This window comes from Carcharhinus amblyrhynchos, chromosome 15 (assembly GCF_965287045.1).
Source record: "Carcharhinus amblyrhynchos chromosome 15, sCarAmb.v2.hapA, whole genome shotgun sequence".
NCBI lineage: Eukaryota > Metazoa > Chordata > Chondrichthyes > Carcharhiniformes > Carcharhinidae > Carcharhinus > Carcharhinus amblyrhynchos.
In genome coordinates, this window is record NC_137338.1 from 38,287,621 (window position 1) to 38,309,082 (window position 21,462).

A 21,462-nucleotide genomic window follows, 5' to 3' on the forward strand; every position below is an offset into this window, starting at 1 on the left:
CTCTAGCTAACAAATTCATTTCCCAAACCCTTTAGACTCTTCAGAGTAAAAGTCTGTGTAAAGTTTGTGTAACATCTTATCACTTTTTTTCTGAGAAACCTCTTAAAGCATTTAAAGTATCTTTAGACCCCACTACACAAGTAAACATAGAAGAAATTTGTGCAGTCGTGGAGTTATTTGCATATATCTCCTATATTGCCATCTCTGGATCTATGATAGGCTATCCTTTTTAAGTTTTTATGAAAATGTCTGGTTATTTGTGAGTATCCAGAATTTTAGCAATATCCTGTTTTTAGCCTAGTTATTGACAATTTTGAGAACACATTTAAAAGAATTTTCAGGGTATTGTACCTATAAGCTGAAGACCCTGATGAGGCTTCAATTTTAGACCTTTGCCTTACCATCATAAAAGTCTTGAAGACCAAGTCTGTGCCAAATTTAAATTGTCAACTTTCAGAGGATAAATCAGAGCCATAATTCATTTAAATCAAGTGAATAAGTTTTTAATTTTATTAAAGTTTGAAAAAATATGTAACAGTGAATAAATAACATTTGAGAAAAATTTCAGCAACGTGTTAAATAAGGCTGAACTGCCGGCTGTGCTAGATTCAGAATAGGTAGAGTCAAAGCTCATTCTGAGTACAGGTGATAACAAACACGCAAAGCCAATAACTATTCTAGCATGCCACTGCCATCATAGCACCTACTGATTTTTATTTTCCTCAGTTAAAGACAATTAATATTGACACATGCCGGCTTATGAAAATGCCCAGTTTTTGGACAGCTGGGTTTGAGACACTATACCTATAATCTGATATAAACTGACTTTCTTTCTTTTCAAGTGTTTGTGCAGTCATTCAATGAGAAAATCTTATGAATGTGAACGTATCATGAATTTCTGTAGTAAGCTGTAGCACTGTTCGCATCCATTGTCTAAGGCCATTAGGCATGAACAAATGTGTATTCATCTAGCCAGCATTTTCAACCTGTCTGTTGTTTTACTCCGGAAACAAAGATTGTTTTCAAACATCATACCTCTCGTTTGTTACTGAAAATTCTAACTACCTGGGTAGAAAGAAGTTTGAAGTTCCAGAAGTTAGTTTGTCGTTTTAAGTAGAATGTCACCTAAGGTTCAATAATTAGCCAAGCAATTGAACTTTTAATAAAAAAAGGTATTTGTAGAACATTTTATCACTTGTCTGAGAAACCTCTTAATGCAATTAAAGTATCTTAAGTCCCTACCACAGAAGTAAACATTGAGGAAATTTGTGCAGAGCATGATTCTTAACAGTACAGACTGAATAATTAATTAATTTGCTTTCTGATAGTGTTGGTTAGGAGAGAATTATTGGAAGGATACAGACAGAACTATTGCTTAGCAGTGACATGGTACTTGAACTGCACACAATACTGTGGCTTAATATCTTATCCAAAAGACAGTGCTACTTAGAACATGAGGTGGAGATGCCAGTGTTGGACTGCGGTGGGCACAGTAAAAAGCATCACAACACCAGGTTAAAGTCCAGCACGTTTATTTGGAATCACGCGTTTTCGGAGCACTGGTCCTTCAACTCACCTGATGAAGGAGCAACGCTCAGAAAGCTCGTGATTCCAAATAAACCTGTTGCACTTTAACCTGGTGTTGTGAGACTTCTTACTGTATTGCAACATAACATTCAATATTGCAATGTCAGCAAAGATGAAGCACTCAAGACCTGGATTTGACCTTAAAAACTCTCTTTTCTAACCAGGTGATGTATGTAATTTGCACTCTCTCTCTCTCATCAGGTTAATGATCTCATCCAGACCATCAAGATTAACAATGGTCAGAAAATTTTGTTGATGTGTGTAAAACTGCATAAAGGCAGAATTATAACAAAATAAATGTAGCATTCTTTATTTACATATACATCATTCACAACGGTATATTAACAAAATCTCTAATATTTGATTGCACTCCTATGAAACATCTTGTGCCGTTTTACCATGTTAACAATGCTATATAAATGCAAGTTGTATATAATTATCTTGACATGGGCTGGACTTGACACTTTTCGAATTTAGCAAAAAAGAAACCCTAACTGTGAAATGCACATTTTTTTTCATATCACCTAGACAAAATATTTTCACACGTGGAATAATTTCTGTATTTCTCAATTCCTTAGGAAAAGTAGGAGAGTGGAACTAATCGGATAGTTATTCAAAGAATCTGCACAGACTGGTGGACCCTTTATTATAAGAACATAAGAACATAAGAAATAGGAGCAGGAGTAGGCCATCTAGCCCTTCGAGCCTGCCCCGCCATTCAATAAGATCATGGCTGATCTGTCGTGGCTCAGTTCCACTTTCCCGCCCTCTCCCCATAACCCTTAATCCCCTCTTTTATCAAGAACCCATCAACCCGCTTCTTAAAAATATTTAGCGAGGCAGCCTCCACCACTTCAACGGGCAGAGAATTAGCAGGTGTGGCGCCCAAAACTGCACACAGTACTCCAGCTGCGGCCTCACCAATGCCCTATACAGCTACAGCAAGACCTCCCTACTTTTATATTCAATCCCCCTCGCTATGAAGGCCAGCATCCCATTCGCCTTCCTGACCACCTGCTGCACCTTATGCTGTATGATTCTGTGATTTTGTTTTGAAAACAGTTGAACTAGCTTATCCTCAGTGGAAATTTTGTAAAGGGCTCTGTATATGTAGATTTCAGTGAATTGTGTCTGACAGAAATGCACATTTTATCTTGATCATAACGTTACTAGAAGTAACTAGAAAAGTTAGCCTCCAGCTGAAAAAGAAATGAGGTAGTCAGAGTGGGGGCCTGAAGAGGAAAATGTGTATGAGGAGGGAACGTTGAAGGAAATTAAAAACTTTTTACAATTTAGCAACACTGAACAGTTATTTCTCAAGTTGGGTCGGAAGGGGTTATCCTTATGTATTTGAAGCACAGTTTTTAAAAAATCTAAATATTTTTTTAAAAATTCAACATACTAAACGCAACATTTTAGACATAAATAAAAATGTTTCTAAGTGCAGCTCATTTATGAGGGGGAAACGATTCTGATTATTTTGTGGGTTCCATATTTTTCTATTCTGCATATTTATCTTCAGCTAGTTCTGTTGTGAAATGATTTGTATAATTTGTTCAATGCATCACAAAACCTTGCTTTTTGAGGATCATATTCCATTAGGCAGTGTGACCTCATCCAGAATGTTCATTGATTTTGGATTTGAGTCTCTTCCGTATATACAGGTAGCACGTGTTACAGTTAACATGTTTTTCCAATTTGGCTAAGGCTTAACTGCCTGTTTCATATACTGACATGACTTTCATAGTTTTCTGACCCAATGAAGAGATATTAGAGCATGCTGAAGACTTGCAATACATTGTCCTGGTTTTAGAGAAGTGTATTTTCGATTGTAACCCTGTAACATTCAAGTAGTCCTTTCTACACGCTCTGGAAGATAATTAAGGGATGGAGACCATATTGCCATTTGACAGAAGCTAACTCCCTCCAGAACAATCTGGAAAATTTTAAATGACAGACTTCTAGGGAGCGTCTCAAAAAAAATTGTAGTACTCTGCCAATGGATTGATGCAAAGGAATCATTCTTACACATCCACCACCAGTTCTCTAATTAAAAGTTGATCCCTTTCTGATATTAAAAGTATCATTCCTACTCTTCACAACTTCTCGTACAAAATATTCTTTGTCAATTTATTCTTTGTTAATGTTGATGTGATCATCGTAGAGGTTACTGTTTTGAGATGGTCATTGCCTTTCAATTGGCATATTTTATCAATGTATTCTTTTAAAATAGTTTATTGAAAGATCCATCCCTACTGTTCACAGCATTTTATATAGGTTATAATGTTTAGCATTTACTAGTGCTGTCCAATATAAAATTAATTGGCTGCTTTGCCAATACTTGTCTTTCCCAACATTTTGTCACCTGTCATAAATTCTGGTAAAAATCTCATTTTAATTGAACTCTCATTCCTTCTCCCAAAAAGCAAATGAGTTGTCTATATGAGTAAGGAAGGCTCCTTTCTGTGTGTATCTTGCAGAACTAACTGAAGAATGGTATGCATACAGCTAGAATAGTCAGTGTTAGAACTATCATAGCCATTAATACATGGTTTTTACCTGCCTTATTAAAAGTGCTTTCACACATAAATCTGGTTAAGTTAGTTTATTAGACCAGGATGCCTCTCGTCTTCACTCTTCTGCTTTCAGTTGTGCCATGGTTTTAAAAGCTAGGATATTGCACTTTAATTTTCCCAATGGAAGTAGCAGATGAATTGTATTTGCATGGTGGACCATGAAAATGTTGGTTTTAACTAACAGTTGTAAAAATTTCAACACTAAAATCCATCCCTGTACTAAGACATGACTGGAGAAAAACTGCAAACTATGTGCTGTATGCTACTAGCGACTATGTGCTCTGCTCTGACGAAGGGGCATTTAGACTCAATGTTCGTACTATTCTCTCCCCGCAGATGCTGTCGGACCTGCTGAGATTTTCCAGCATTTTCTGTTTTTGTTGTAAACTATATATTTTGTGCAATCAGTTCCTGCCATTACTATTTATGAAATGATATAGAAACATTGGTATAGAAACATTGAGTGAAGGTCAAGCCCATAATCATCAAGGCCAGTGATACTGTAGCTTTTAAGTGCTGTCACTTCGTGAGTCCCTTTGGAATTTCTCACTGATTAAACTCAGTATTGTTCTTCTAACAGTCTTAGAGAGCAGAAAGTACATGATTGGGTCCAAACAACTGTTGAAAGCCGAAAGCAAGAGTGATATCTCATTTGATCTATTCGCCATATTTTTCCAGTAACAGTTTGTTTTATGGAGCTGTGATGCAATGTAGAAGAATCGGGAGATATGATATGGGACGAAACATATGGTGAAAATAAAAAGAACAATATATGTTTTTGTTGCAGCTCTGCTGATAATGTTGCTGTTAGAAAAGCCAGGCTTTTCTATACTGAGCTTTGAAAGTTTTTTAGCAATCTTACCATATGAAACAGTGAGGCAAAAAAATACAATCCAAAACATTATCACAACAAAAAGATTGATGTATGCTTTGAAGTGATCTCTTTTTCTGTAATGGAAGCACTTGGAATTGTCGTTGGAACTGGTGGTTGTTCTGGTTTTCAAAAGCATTGGTACAGCAATCAAAATGGACATAAACCAGATAATAGCACAAATCATTGCACTTTGCGTGGCATTCCGTAATTTATAGCGCTTCAAAGGCCTTGTTATTTTTAAGTACCGATCCACACTGATGAGTCCCAGAAGTACAATGCTAATATACATAGTCATGTAAAATACATTGCCTACAATATTGCAGAACAATTTTCCAAACATCCATTGGTTATGATTTGCATGATATGCTATTCTGAAAGGGAGGCAAGAAATTGAGAAGAGATCGGCAATGGCCATATTAATCAGGTAGACATGGATGGAATTTTTCTTGTTTTGAATGAAGAAAAATATAAACAGTGCTGAAATGTTGCTGATCAGTCCAGTTAGAAAAATGAATGAATACACTATAGGTAAAAAAACCATTAGGAAGTTCTCATCTATGGTACAGTTTAGATCAGTTGATGTGTTTGCCTTTAGCAATTTACTTCCATTTCCTGATTGCCAGTAGCTCATTGGCAGATTGGTCATTTCCATCTTTTCGAGTAATGAGGTTGATCTGGTGGTAAGCATTTATTTCTGTAAGGAAATAGAATCTCTATTAATATGTAGCTTATTAGAGGCAAAACCACTAAGACATATTCATAAGATATCATTCGTAAGACGTTAGTTAGACCAGTCGGCTTAAATTTGTTTGCGGGCAACATCTTGATCCCCTCGTCCAGCACAAAATTAATTATCACTTGGAAGAACAGGGTTACGAAATGGCTGTCCAGCCTTTGAAAAAGCAAATTGTCTTGGATGAGACACATTAATTATGTGGAGGCTAGAAAAGCTGGAATTGATTTCCTTAGAGCAGAGGAGATTTAATAGAGATGTTCAAATTATGATAGATTTTGGTAGCGAGGAACTGTTTCCACTGGCAAAAAGGTGGAATGGCTGCTGCTGGTAGTGGACACATGATGCATGATAAGAGTCGCTGAGCAGAGACAAGTTCTGCACACGAGGACGGCCTCAACCAGGATCTTGGCTTCATGTCACACTATCTGTAACCCTCACGACTTGCCTGGGCTTGCAAAATCTCACTAATTGTCCTTGCTGGAGACAATACACATCTCTTTATCCTGTGCTTAACGCTCTGTCCAGTCACATTGTCTGTATTTTTAAGACTTAATTACCTGTAAAGACTCGCATTCTGACCATTATTTTGTAAATTGAGTTTGTGTCTTCATATGCCCTGTTTGTGAACGGAACACACGCTTACCTGATGAAGGAGCAGCGCTCCGAAAGCTAGTGGCTTTTGCTACCAAATAAACCTGTTGGATTTTAACCTGGTGTTGTGAGACGACTTACTGTAAAATGGTGGAATAGCAGAGGATGTGGATTTAAGATAATTGACAACAAAAAAAGCAGGATGAAAATGTAATTTATGTTGTAAGTTATCATCTGAAAGTTGGTGGAAGCTGATTCAATTCATAGAATCCTTACACTACAGGTCGTTCGGCACATTGAGTCCACTCTGACTCACCGGAATCTTACCCAGTCCCTCTCCCTGTAACCCCACGCGTTTATCATGACTAATCCATCTAAGCTACACATTTTGGAACTCTAAGGGGCAATTTAGCACGGCCAATCCACCTAACCTGCACATTCTTGGACTGTGGGAAGAACCCGGAGCACCCAAGGAAAATCCACTTGGACACAGGAGAATGTGCAAACTCCACACAATCACCCAAGGCCAGAATGGAATCCAGATCCCTAGAGCTGTGAGGCAGCAGTATTAACCACTATGCCACCATGCTACCCGTAATTGTAATCTTCCAAAGAGAATTGGACATATATTTGAATGGAAAATTTTGCAGGGTTGTGTAGAGTAAACAGGGAGTTGGATCAATTGGAAGCTCTTTCAAACTGCTGGGCATACACAGCTGGCTGAACAGCAGTTTGGGTCTGTTGAATTTGTTAGTGTAAAATGATAATGTTCAACAATAGAATATTTATCCCTGCCTGCAGCAAGTGACAGAAGTAACTACTGCAAAGAGACACTTGTTCATTTTGGCACCATATGGGTAGAATTTTACACTTTGCCTCGCCATTTAGGGTTGTGGCAAGCCAGTAAAATCGTGTGGGAGTCGAGAAGTCAGGATTGCACCCGATTTCCTGGATTTTACCAGAGCCAGATTTCTGGCAAGAAGCTGAAGAAATTATTCAAATATATTATAATCCTCATTTACATGCGGCATTTGTGAGCCTGGCGCTCAATCATCCAAGCTCTCTTGCCTTTATGGACTCACCAGGACAGGTTCTGTCTAGCGAAGCAAACGCTTGGTCTCCATGAATGGGGAACAGTCATGTTGGCCTTGCGGGTATCCCTGGAGACCATTGAGGACCCCAAGGGAGCCCAGGACAAGGGGGATACCCATTGGGTAGCACTAGCCTGTCACCTTGGCACTGCTCACTGGACATTGCTGGGGTGTGGCCTATGGGCATGTGCCTGAAGGGGCAAGGCTTGAGGGGCAGGGTCAGACTGTGGCACCCAATTGGCCCCATTGCTACTCTCCAAATTGGTGGGAGGAGGGGTGCAATTGGTCTGTGTGGTGTGGGGTCATGATCAGCCATGGGCCTCCATGATTGGCCCCTTTCCCACTCCTCCACCCCCCAGGCAATGTTGGTTTGAGGCCAACTCCAACAGTGGAGGCCTGACCACTCTCTCTCTGTGTCAGGCCTCTGCTGTTGCTATTGCTCATATACAGTCACAGAGGTCTGCACACATAGCTCTCTCTGCTGTTGGCTATCGAATTAAGTCCCACATACTGCCTGTAGTAGCTTGGTACATTCTAGCTTGTTTTTTCATGTATTTTGTGTGCTGGATTGGGCAAAGAAAATTCACCCAAAAAACATACTTGCAATTTTCCCATTTTCATGCTAACTGAACTCTTAGAATTTTTCTTGTAAAATTCCGGCTTATATGTTCCATTCTGAAGTAACTTCACTGAAGTGGGCTGCTCTATTGCTGGAAAGACTTTTTATTTAATTCCAGAAAAAAGCATGCTTCTTTCTGTTCAGTGCTGTAATCCTGGTCAAAGGTGTGAGTTACAACTTCTGTGATATCGACAAAGCATTGTCTGTGCACCATTTGATGTGCTTTCTTTTTCCATTGCCTTGCTTGCCTCTGTTGTCCAACTCTTTCTTCTGATGTGGTTCTATTTCAGATAGAACCAGCACATCTATGGCAGTGTTACCTCCTGCCCTACTTCAAGAATCTGTCCTTAGCTAACTCCTCTTCTTCACCTCCATACTGCTAAATTCATAAGCATATTAGCTCCCATACGAATGCTTATGGTATCCAGCTGTATCATTACACCATTTCTCCAGACTACACAACCTCTGAAGAGTGCAAATCTCTGAAGGAGAGTCATATGGATTCAAAATATTAATTCTGTTTTCTCTCTCTGCAGATCCTCCAGAATTGCTCCTGTATTTTGTCTTTGTTCTACAATTGTACTACCTATCTTTGTCAGACTACCTGTTTGACATCAAGTTAGATGAGTTAAATTTTCATTTCAATTTGTATTGAAGAAACCTAAATCCAAAGTTTTCAGTGCCCATCGTTAACTTCATTCCCTTTCTACTGATTGCATTTCCTTGTTTGCTAATCATTTAGGAAGATGCAGATCATACAATATCCCAAATCCTGTTCAACAAAGAATGGTGTTGAATGTATGTGTGTTACTGTGAGAAATGTCACAAATCAGGTTGGTGAGCAGTGGACGCAAACTCTCACATAGGATTATAAATAGCAGTTACAACAAAGACATGGAGACCTGGCTTAACTGTGTAGGATGTAAGCATTCCTGGCTTGAATATATTCAGTTGGGAGAGGAAGGAAGCAAGGAGTGGTGGCAGCTTTGATCAAGGTTCATATAGTTCTACAGAGGGATGCTACACTAAAGGAATCAAAAACTGAATTGATTTAATTATAACAGAAAAGTTGCTGGTGCAAGAATAAAGTCAAAGAAAAGGAGATTGAAAATTACCTAAAATATTAACAGGAAACGTTTCTTAACCAGAGTTTTTCTAACTCAATAATGTGGTGCTAGATTTAGTTCTGAAATGAAGTTAAGCAAGTGAATGGTTTAATGGTTTGAACATCTTGGAAACAGTGATTTTAGGTTTTGTAAAGCAGTTAGGAAAAGGACAAAGAAAAATCAAAGGTGAAAATATCCAAATAGAAGAGAATCAACTTAAGTGATTTGAAAATAGATGTAGCACAGGTGGACCGGAAAGAAAATTTAAATGGCGAATGTGAGTGTTCAGGGCAGAGGTACTTCATGTACAAAGTTGGCATAGTTGTCATCTCACTGGTATTAGTAATCTAAAGATCCAGCTAATGCTGTGGGATAAAGGTTCAAATACCACCACGGCAGCTGGTGGAACTTAAATTTAACCTGGAGAGGCAATGGCCTAGTGGTATTATCGCTAGACGATTAATCCAGAAATTAATGGTCTGGGGACCTGGGTTCAAATCCCGCCATAGTAGATGGTGGAATTTGAATTCAATAAAACAAAAATCTGGAATTAAGAATCAATGGCCAAGAAACCATTGTTGATTGTCTGATTCAGTAATATCCTTGAGTGACATGGTGGCACAGTGGTTAGCACTACTGCCTCAACTCTAGGGATCTGTTTGATTCCCAGCTTGGGTCACTGTCTGTGTGGAGTTTGCACATTCTCCCCATGTCTGCATAGATTTCCTCTGGGTGCTCCGGTTTCCTCTGAAGATGTGCAGGTTAAAAAGATGTACAGTCCAAAGATGTGCAGGTTAGGTTGATTGGCCATGCTAAATTGCCCATTAGTATCCCAGGATGCGTAGGTTAGCAGGATTAGCAGGGTAAACGTGTGAGGTTATAGGGCTAGGGGCTGAGTGGGATTGTTGTCAGTGCAGACTCAATGGCTGAATGGCCGCCTCCTGCACTGTAGGGTTTCTATGATTCCCATGAAGAGGAAAGATTGGTCATCCAAAGCTAGCACTCTCTGGATAAGAGTGCAAATAAAAGGTTGGAATAAAGCGGAAAAAGGGTCTTAATAACAAATGTCATGTACAAAATAAAGCAGAAAACCACTCAGAATATGGTGTGTTAAGAGGGAAATCGAAAAGGGGATGTAAAAAGGACAATAGAGAGAATAAGAAATAGATTAGTGGGTTATATAAAATGAAGATAAAAGATTTTCTATAAACACAAAATAGATGAAAGTTAAAGGATTGGTGGAACAGATTAGTGACAAAAGGAGAATAATCTTGTGGAGGCAAAGGACGTTACTGAGCACTGAATGAGTACTTTGCATTCATCTTCACAAAAGAGGATAAAATTAATGTCACAGTAGAGGAGAGGGAGCAGAGGTAATGGACAAGACAAAAATAGAATGGCGATGCTAATTCAGTTGGCCTCAATCAAAATTAACAAATCACCATTATCCTGGTGGCACGCATGACAATGACAACAGTAACTATCTTCAAGAAGGGCAATAAATCATGCCGTACAAATTATCAGGATATTTCCCTATTGTTCATGGGGGAAAATTGTAACACACACTCTCCTCAATTGCCTGCATCCTGTGACTGAGGAAATCCTCCCAGAGACACAGTACATCTTTAGACCTTCCCAAGGTACCTCTGACATGATATTTGTTGACAGATAAATCCAAGAAAAAATGACGAGAGTAATGCCAGGAGCAGTCTGCATTCATAGCCTTTGACCCCGTTGTCCTTGTAAAATACCCTTTCATCTCCAACTTTCTTCTCCAGTTTCCTTGAATGTGTTGTCACCTTCCAAACCTGTTTCCATCTTTCTCACAAATTTACGTTTGAATCCCTCTAATCAGGAACCTGCCACAGTACCAAACTTAAAGTAACAAATTGCATCCTATATAACTGACAAAGGTAAACAGTTCCTTCTCTGCCTTTTTGGGTATCTGAAGCCTTTAACATTATTGACCACAGAATCATCTTCCATTTCATGCTCCAGTGTCATCTAGCTGGATGGGACTGCTCTTCTCTTGTTCCATTTTGATCTATCAAATCACAGAGAACCTCTCAAAATAATCACCTGAGCTTTGCCACAGGAATTGACTATCTAACGTGGCTTCTGCACTGTATGACTCCATATATTTGAACTCAATACCTTTGAGTTACCAATGCTGTGTCATCACCAATATTTTGGTGGTGTTCAAGTTGAAGCAGATTTAGGAAAGTGACAAATATTTGCTACAAATAGAAAGAATAGGAATTGGCTGAACACCTTTTTAAACAGGAGACCAGGAATTAACAGATTAATTGAATATGGGTGCTGAGAAATTTTTAAAAATTATTTAATTTTTTTTTACAGGAGTTCTTTAGTTTGAATTTCTGTGCTTTACTACACTTAAAGGAATAATTGCCATGTTTTAAAAGTATAAATCAAATGTTCAAATGCTAAATTAACATTTTTTGATGTAATTCTTAATAACAAAACCCATGGGCTTCAATTCTGTTAATTGAGGGTTTTTTATTATTGCATATAGTTGTGCCAAATGTTTGAAATACGTAACTCAAACCACAATATGTATGTGTGGTCTAAGTATCTTAGTTTTTCCAATGAAGTGCTGAATTGATTGCAGCAATAATATAAGTAATCCTAAAAAACACAAAACTGCAACAGCAGATTTATCTCCATCCTCTAATTTGAATATTGGGTATCAGTTCATTTAGATGATGTGCTTTTCAACATCTAGGCCTGCTTCTTGTTCAATGTGCATTCCTCTTCTGTCCTACTTTGTGATCAACATCCTCTATTTTATTGTGGCAACTTACTTACAGTGTTGGTGACAATATCACAACAGCTCTCGGTAAGAGTCATTTTCAATTCACATGTAAACTGTTTTTCTTTCCATGGGAACTGACAGACCTTTGTGTATTTCAATACTTCGTTTTTATTTCATGTTTCCTGCATCTACAGTATTTTTGTTTTTATTGTGAGGGTTTTTGAGAGAAACCCAATTATTCTTTGACTACACAATGCAAATTGGCATTACAAGATGAACTGAACCAGGCTTACCATTCCATTTACCTTGACGGTTTTTGTTTATATCTTGGCACCCATATTTAGTTAATCTGTTAATTCCTGGTCTCCTGTTTAAAAGGTGTTCGGCCAATTCCTATTCTTTCCGTCTTTAGCACATATTTGTCATCCTCATAGTTCTGCTTCAACTTGAACAGCGCCACCATATCAGTGGCACTGCATTGGTAACTCAAAGGATATGACTTCAAATAATCTCATAGTGACAATTTGGGAAGTTCAGTAATTTATGACCTACCATTAGAAAATGGCCATGTAAAACTACCAGATTGCTGTAAATCTAATCTGGTTCACCAATGTCCTCTTGGAAAGAAAACCCGCAAATCCTATCCTGACAGCCTGCACAAGATAGACTCCAATCCCACAAAACTTGGTTCATTCTTTACCTTCTCCAAAGTGTTTTAGCATTTCTAAAAATAATTCCATATGGAAACCTACTATCGATATCACAAGACAGCTAGGAATAGGAAATAATTGTGGCCTTATCAATATTGCTTGCATCCTGACTACTGAATTAGTTGGCGTGCATTATCCATCATTTTCTTCAAAGCATTGTAAAGAACATTGTATCAAGTGATTGAAGATAGGTTTTCCATCAAGACATGTTTAATTGAAACAGACTAAACAATATTTTCTGACAATTTCTGACTATTTATAACTAAGTTATTGATCTCTCCACTCCTCCAATTCTGACCTCTTGCACATCTATAATTTTAATTGGCCCACCGTTGGTGAGATTAATTGTTCTGGGTAAACCTGTGGCAGATATGTTCAGTGTGGGAAAGTTTGAGGTTGTCTACTTTGATCCTGAAAAGATAGATCTGAGTATTGAGAGTGATAAGCTGATTAAAGGATATGAGAGGTAGATAGAGATTATTTTGGCTGCCTTGTGCCTAAACTCTAAAATTCCTTTTGTAAACCCATCAAACTCCCCGTCTAAGATTCTCTTTCAAATCTCCCCCTTTGGCCAAGAGTTTGGTCATCTGACCTGAATTATCCTCCTGTGGTTTGGTCCCGAATATGTTCTTTTTGATAACATTTCGAACAAGAGCATTTTGCAACATTAAAAATGATCAACTGCAGCATTTTTTATGTTCAGTAATTTTGACCGTCATCCAAGGAATTGAGAGAATTTAAGGAGTAAGCCTCCTTAAATGTATTTTTTTCTGTGGAGTTTGTAGATCGATGAGATTGCCACTCCATCCATTGTGCATGTGAGATTTTCAATGCATGCGCAGAAGTAGATTACGTAATGAATTATAAAGAAAGCTTTCAACTGGGGTGGCACAGTAGTTAGCACTGCTGCCTCGCAGTTCCAGGGTCCCGGGTTTGATTTCTGGTTTGGGTCACTGTCTTTGCAGAGTTTATACATTCTCCCCGTGTCTGCGTGGACTTCTTCCGGGTGCTCCAGTTTCTTCCCACACTCCAAAGATGTGCAGGTTAGGTTGATTGGCTAAACTAAATTGCCTCTTAGTGTCCTAAAATGCATAGGTTAAAGGGATCAGTGGGATAAATACAAAGGGTTATGGGGATAGGGCCTGGGTGGGATTATTGTTGGTGCAGACTCGATGGACCAAATGGCCTCCTTCTGCACATTAGGGTTTCTATGAGATATGGTGCAACCATTGAGACCCAATAAATGGCACGTTCAAGCAAATTGCAGATTGTTGGTTAAAAAAAAAATCACATCCTGAAATTGGTACATCCCTGGTGTTTAGCTTGTGTCTGTGGCCTCTGTTTTACTGGCTTTTGGACTTTTCATTGTCTGCTCTTTCACTTCCTTTAGGTAGATGTGGTGAATTACTTTGGATAAACATTTGCCCAACAATCCCTTGTACTTGTGGTTATAGCTGGGTAATCCCCTGATCTAACAGGTACAGTTAAATCAGGGGATTAATCAGCTGTTGTCAAATCTGTGGCAAATAAGTTTTATGCCATAAATATTTTTTGATTCTATATTAGATTTTGATGAACTAAACTATATCGTTGACTGTTGCTTTTAAAAGCAAGTAAATGTCATATGACAGAATATATCATAAAAATTGCCTGCCAGTGACTCAGGGTCAAGCTTGTTTAAGAACTTGTTTAGCAAACGTAATATTGCACTGACTTCTGTAACTTTATTTGGGTAATATAATGGAACAGGGTTTATCAAACTCCATTATGATTTATTAAGTTTAACAAACTGCACAATGTAATAGTGACCATGAAACTACCAGATTATCATAAAAATCGATGTGGTGCATTAATGCCCATTATTCCTTGCCTGACCTGGCCTACGTGTGACTTCAGACCCATTGCAATATGGTTAGCTCAAAATTGCTCTTAGAAATGACCCAGCAAGTTACTGAGTTGTATTAACACAAAGCTGTAATAAGAATAAAACCAGATGGACCATTAGCATTGATCTTCTCACCAGAATGAGGGAGACATTTTTAACCTAGTCAGGCCTGCAAAGACCTCCTTACTAACATCTGGAAACTTGAGCCAACGTAGGAAAAGCTATTCCTCACACTAGTCAAACAGCAACCTGATACAGGTGTACTCACAATCAATGTCTCCAACTCTCCCATGACTATCTCAGTGGCAGGATAGACTCTCAACAGTGGTATAAGTTGAGAATGTAGCCCCGCGAGTCCTCAACATTGACTCCAAACCTATTGAAATCTCATGGCATCAGGTAAAACATAGACACTGAAACCTCCTGTTGATTGCCATTCACCATTCTCTGAGTGATGATCTCTACTCCTTTTATAATGAATACTATTTAGAAGAAGGACTGAAGGTAGAAAGAGCACAATGTAGCCTGGATGCACAATTCCAATATCAGTCATCAAAGCCAGAATAATATACTGTCCCTCACCTACACCAGTCCACTCAACAGGATATCTGAGGAAATGTGGGAGTGTGTGAAATTACTTGGACAGGATTTCCTTTGGGTTACTGCCTGCCCTTATCCTAATTAAGGCCTTTAAATAGCCAATTAATGGCCACATAAGGGCTGTTTACAGTCCAGCCTCAATTTTTAGGCCAACAGCCAAATTGGAGCATGAGGGAAATCCCGAAGTAAGGAATGTTAGATCTTGGGCAGAAAGGAGGGGAGGGACCTCCATTAGAAGCCTCTTCTTGCTGTGGCATTCTTAAGGCCTGATGACTTTCAGAGGTCTGAGGTTCTCCCTCTACCCTGCTGACTTATTCCCCCAGCACCCCAATTGCCCTTTTTGCAATCCCCAGTCCTTTCCTACTCTCCGCTGCCGTGAAACCCCCTTCACTTGCATGGGCTTCTATTTCCCTGGAATTGCCTGGAAAGTTTCTCTTTGACCCCTGCAGTGCTGTTGCTGAAGGGCCTGGAGAGCCACCAGCCAATCTGATCGGCCGGCAAATCTCACAGGTGGGCCTTCCACCTGAGTGAGAGGTGGAAGTCCCACCTTCTGCCAATCAACGCTCATCGGAGTATACAGTGGCATTGGTCATCAAAATCAATAGGGTGTGTACCCCTTCATCCTAAAAATTCAAACCCAAGAGTTTGTTTGCACTTTATTGAAAGAGCTGGTCAAATCTCGCATATCAGATATTACCCCAACTAGTGGCGAATCTTCCACCTGATCTCTGTTGTGTTCTTTTTATTTAAAGAGCTCCTTAAGGCCATATTAGGTCAATCATACAATTTCTACACTACAGAAGGAGGCCATTCAGTCCATCAGGACAGCACTGACAATAATCTCACCCAGGCCCTAGCTCCATAACCCATGCTAGTGCCCCTGACACTAAGACACTAAAGTATTGCCTTTATTTCAGGGTATTCCTGTCCATCCTAGCATTCAAATAGTTGAATATTTTTAATGGATAGCTTTATTTGGCCGAGTAAGAAAGCATTATTTACAAATGTTTTAGTTTCAATGGCAGATTCTTCTAAAAAGAGAGGATAGAATTTGATAATATTTGTCAACAGATCACAGTTAAGTGATCTCTCTGTTTAACTGCATTGTTACTATTCTTGTATCTGGATGTTGTGTGGAAGTGTTATCAATTTTGAAGCAATTGAAAGTAAGCGCGCAGGTAGAGCAGGCAGTAAAGAAGGCAAATGTTGGCTTTCATAACAAGATGATTTGAGGATAGGGATGTTTTGCTGCAGTTGTATAGGGTATTGAGGTCACATCTGGAATATTGTGTGCAGTTTTGGTGTCCTTATCCGAGGAAGGATATCATTACTATGGAGGGAGTACAGCGAAGGTTTACCAGGCTGTTTCCTAGGATGGCAGATCTGTCATATGAGGAGGGACTAAATCTGTTAGGATTATATTCAGTTTAGAAGAGAGAATCTCATAGAAACTTATAAAATTCTAACAGAGTTAGACAGGATAGATTCAGAAAGAATGCCCCTAATGGTGGGAGAGTCCAGAACTAAGTGAAGAGAAATTTCTTCATGCAGAAGGTGGTGAATGTGTGGAATTCACTACTACGGAAAATAGTTGCGGCCAAAACATTTGCGTGATTTCAAGAAATTAGATACAGCTCGTGGGGCTAAAGGGATCAAGGGATATGGGGGAAGAGGATCAGTATATTGAATTCAATGATCAGCCGTGATCAAAATGAATGGTGGAGCAGGCTTGCAACTTTCTAGCTGGTCTGATCCTCCTTATTCCACATTGATTCAGAGGTTACAGCCATGAAATAATAAAACTAGATTTAGAATGTAATGTTGGACCTTTTTTATTATCTATTTCCTCTCTGCATTTATGTCCAACATTTGTACATTTACATTATTAAATTTCTACTAAGAATTCTGTCACTAATTCTATCATTTACATTAAACTGGGTATAAATTCCACAAGATGATGGTAAGAACACTATTGCATCCTAATGGAGAGGGCATAACCCAAGTATCTGTAAACTAAGTTGCTATTTGTAATTATCCTTGAGCCTAAGGTAGGTGTTTTACTGTGAAGGAACTGAAAAATCAAAAAATGTTGCTGATTAAAACCTTTTAGCAGCCAATGTCAGAACCTTTATTAGAAACCACAGTATAGTAGATATATGGATTGCAAAGACCAGAAGGCTGGAAATATTGGAATGTGATAAAGTCAAAAACAAAACATTGCGTAAAATTGAATAAACTTTATCTAGTTGCATATATTAGCGGCCCTTTGAAACAATCTACAAGGCACAAGTCCGTTGTGATGGAATACTCTCCACTTGCCTTGATGAGTACAGTTCCAACGACATTAAGAAGTTCAACACCATCCAAGAAAAGCACTTTGTTTGATGACATTCCATTCACAGCCTTCAACATTCATTCCTTCACCACTGACGCACAGTGGCAGGAGGGTGTACCATATATAAAATGTACTGCCATAACTCACCAAGGATCTTTTGGCAGCCCCTTCTAAATCCATGAGTTCTGTCACTTAGAAGGATAACAGTAACAGATTCATGGGTAAGTCAACACTTGCATGTTCCTCTCTAAGCTACGCACCATCCTGATTTGGAAATATATCACTTCCTTCATTGTCACTGGGTCAAAATCCTAGAACTCCATTCCTAACAACATTTTGGATGTGCTTACACCACATGGAATGCAGTGATTCAAGAAGACTGCTCACCACCACCACCTCAAGGCAATTGAAATGGACAATAAATGCTGAACTAGACTGCTAAACCCACATCCTGTTAGATGATTATTTTAAAATCTGCTTCAAAAGGCAAGGTAATATTCTGAATGACAATGTCAAGCTTGTCTAACTTGCAGGGCACTATGCAGTCCTCGAGACTGTTCTGTTCAGCTTGCAGAGCCCATGTTTAAAATGCTGGTAAGCAAATTCAAAGATATTGCATAAAAGCAAATTGCTGTAGATGCTGGAATCTGAACCAAAAAAAAGCTGGAAAATCTTAGCAGGTCAGGCAGCATCTGCAAGGAGAGAAAAGAGCTTATGTTTCGAGTCCAGATGACCCTTTGTCAAAGCACAAAGCTTTGACAAAGGGACCGTAGAGCCGATTGGGGGTGGGGGTGGGGGCAGAGTTACTGAGAAAAAGCAAATTGGGAGGTGGAGTGTAACTGCTGCTAGTGGGTGAAAAAATGTGATTGCTGGTGGGCAAGAATGGGCCAGGAATCCCAGAATTGGATCCCAGCTGCCATTTTCACAGACTCACCATTCCGCAAACTCTCCTGACTCCCAAGAATATTAGGCACATTGTGTCAAGGTGATGAGAATTCACTACAGTGTAACAAGCCTGCATAAAGAACTCAGCAATTTTTCTGATTCATTTGAACATATTTAATAATTTGACTCCATAGTGTAATCTCAATTTTAAAACATGGTATATAGAATCCCTACAGAGCATAAGGAGGCCATTTAATCCATCGAGTTTGCACTGACCACAATTCTACCCAGGCCTTATCTCCGTAACCCCACATATTTACCCTACTAATCTCCCTGACACTAAGGGGCAATTTAGCATGGCCAGTCCACCTAACTCGCACTCCTTTGGATTGTGGGAGGAAGCCACAATCCAAGAACACCTGGCCACGAGGAGAATGTGCAAACTGCACACAGACTGTGACTCAAGCCGGGAATTGAACCTGGGTCTCTGACACTGAGGCAGCAATGCTAACCACCGTGCCGCCTGTTTAGTTCAACGTGTGGATTCAATTTGCACTGCAAAATGTGAGCAAAGGAACTTAGGTTGGCATTCTAGCACATTATGGAAGGAGTGTTGCATTATTGAAAATACGAGCTTTCATACAAATGTTTAACTGAAGGCTAATCTATTCAATGGTTCTAAAATGTTCCATGATACTATTTCAAAAAGAGCAGTGAGCTAGTTCTCCAGCTGTCCTCACCAAATTTGCAACACTGATACACAAAGCAAATTTTCTTGCATCTTATCACCCTTGATTTTGTGGGATCTTGAAATATACAAACTGGCGCTGCATTTGCCTTGTAAAAACAATGATTGTTGCATTTCAGAAGGAAATTAGTTATGATTTTTGGGACATCCTGAGAACTGAAAATATGTTAAAACAAATCAATTTGTATGTTAAGCTTCAATAAATAAGGAAGAATGTTTGATTATTTACTGTTGAACATTTAATATATAGAAATCTATCCATCCAGAATTTCTGAAGATTTCCTCTTTCAATTCTTGACCACCTCCTACCCTTCAAAGTAATTTTACTGATGCAAATTGTTAGAATGTTTTTCAATTAATTTCAGTATTTTATACACTGTTACTAATATGTGAAATATTGGTTTTCTTAAAATATGTCAGAATTTCAAACCAAATGCTGCAAAGATTCTGTATGAATAATTTGGAGGAAGGGTTTTTCCCTGGCCAGTTATCTTTAACTGTACATCCTCCCCTGCCCTCAACATTTCCAAATACCACTTAAATTTCAGCTTCTCCTGAGTTAATTCATCTGTAACTATTTCAATTTGATTGCTTAGCATAAACTGCATTTTTTAAATTACCTTTAAAAATGCATTTTTTTAAATGAATTATTATTTTCTTTTGCTTATATAGTAAACAGTCAAGAAACTTTTAAATTCATGGCGTATGTTCAAAATAAGTTCTGTATAAATGAAGCTCATCACATACCTGTGAAGATGTCTTAATCCTCTGCATAAATGGACATGTTGCTCATTATCAAATCAATTAACCTTTCCTTTACAATGTGCAAGGATCCTGAATTGAGCTTTTTGTGAGGAGGTGCACAATGTTTGAGGGCTTCCTGATCTTGAAAGACTCAACTGAGATGTTTTACTTCTAGTCGACTTAATGCTTCTGGCTTTCCTTCCTATTGTGGTAGATCTGCTGACGCTGTACTTTTTCCTGTTTGCATCTGTTTCCTTCCCCCGGACGTGTTTATTCAATAGCATTTTACAGTAAAATTAAAAATCTTCTCCGTGATAACATTCTCATGGATTTGAGTTGGAATTGTATAGACAGTGGAACTTGGGTATAAGAATTAAATGGGCTTTAAAACCCCCAAAAATACAGCATACATGATGTAACTTTTAAAAAAGGAAATGTTTACACTCGGAGCGCTTGCATCTCTTTGGTTAATGCCATAGAATTTTTAAACACGATTACTTAACATTTTATCCAAATTTGATACTTCAAACAATATGATTTTGATTTGTGTCACATGTATTAGTATGTAGTGAAAAGCATTGTTTCATGTGTGCTATACAGACAAGCATTCCCTTCGTAGAGAAGGAAACAAGAGAGTGCAGAATGTAGTGTTACAGTCATAGCTAGGATGTAGAGAAAGATCAACTTAATGCAAGGTAGGTCCATTCAAAAGCCTGATGACAGGGAAGAAGTTCTTCTTGAGTCGGTTAGGACGTGACCTCAGACTTTTGTATCTTTTTCTTGACTGAAGAAGGTGGAAGAGGGTATGTGCTTAATCATGCTGGCTGCTTTGCCAAGGCAGTGGAAAGTGTAGACAGAATCAGTGGATGGGAGGCTGGTTTGCAGAATGGATTGGGCCACATTCACAATTTTTTGTAGTTCCTTGCAGTCTTGGAGAGAGCAGAAGCCATACCAAGCTGTGATACAACCAGAAAGAATGCTTTCTATGGTGCATCTGTAAAAGTTGATGAGAATTGGTGATATGATGCTCTTTCCAAGCAAACAAAAATTCTGTGACTGGCTGTGGTGCATTATCTCTCCTTGGAGGTACTTGGCCACACAATGCACCTTCAAAAGGTCTGTTCTATATGGTCCAGTGCTTTTCCCCTCACTTGATTCCGTGTTTAACTATATAGTTGAGGTCCAGAGAGGAGTTAGCTTCCATCTGGCAGAATGAAAAGTAGCGCCATCTTGTTTTGGGCCATGGATGATATGTAAGTCATGGAGAAAGGCCCAATCCAAAAAAGCAACTCTCTTTTGATCTGACTCTGTAATAGCCATTAAAATCTGCCAACACCAATGGGAAGGTGTCGAGGCTTTGGAAATATTATTTGGCTAACTTGGCTAGACATAAACACAGTAACAGAAGAAAAACACCCATACCAAAATGATCATAAAACTAATTCTCAGAAGTTGACACCACACTAAAAATTTTTTCTGCACAAAGGAAAAGTTTGCACTGAATCAAACTAGAACGTTATTCTTGAAATTGACCATAATATTGCCAAATTACTTATAATTGAGAAGAGAATGCAATACAAGAAAATGTAAGTAATTGCTAGT

At 38.7% G+C, this 21,462-nt stretch overlaps 2 protein-coding genes across 11 annotated transcripts in view; one reads left to right on the top strand and one right to left on the bottom strand.

Annotated features, from left to right (window-relative positions):
* Window positions 1-21,462, top strand: part of caska (calcium/calmodulin-dependent serine protein kinase a) — a 417,836-nt gene that overhangs the window by 197,510 nt on the left and 198,864 nt on the right. The window lies entirely within an intron of this gene.
* Window positions 4,346-20,021, bottom strand: gpr34b (G protein-coupled receptor 34b). The gene is made up of 2 exons (XM_080203274.1): window positions 19,864-20,021; window positions 4,346-5,731 (listed from the first exon to the last, which is right to left on the bottom strand). Exon 2 carries the CDS (start codon window positions 5,723-5,725, stop codon window positions 4,673-4,675), a length of 1,053 nt encoding a protein of 350 aa, XP_080059400.1. The 5' UTR covers window positions 5,726-5,731; window positions 19,864-20,021; the 3' UTR covers window positions 4,346-4,672.

Bases quoted from the DNA above. Each gene is read 5' to 3' on its own strand.
- gpr34b (XM_080203274.1), bottom strand. From the start codon at position 5,725: ATGCTTACCACCAGATCAACCTCATTACTCGAAAAGATGGAAATGACC.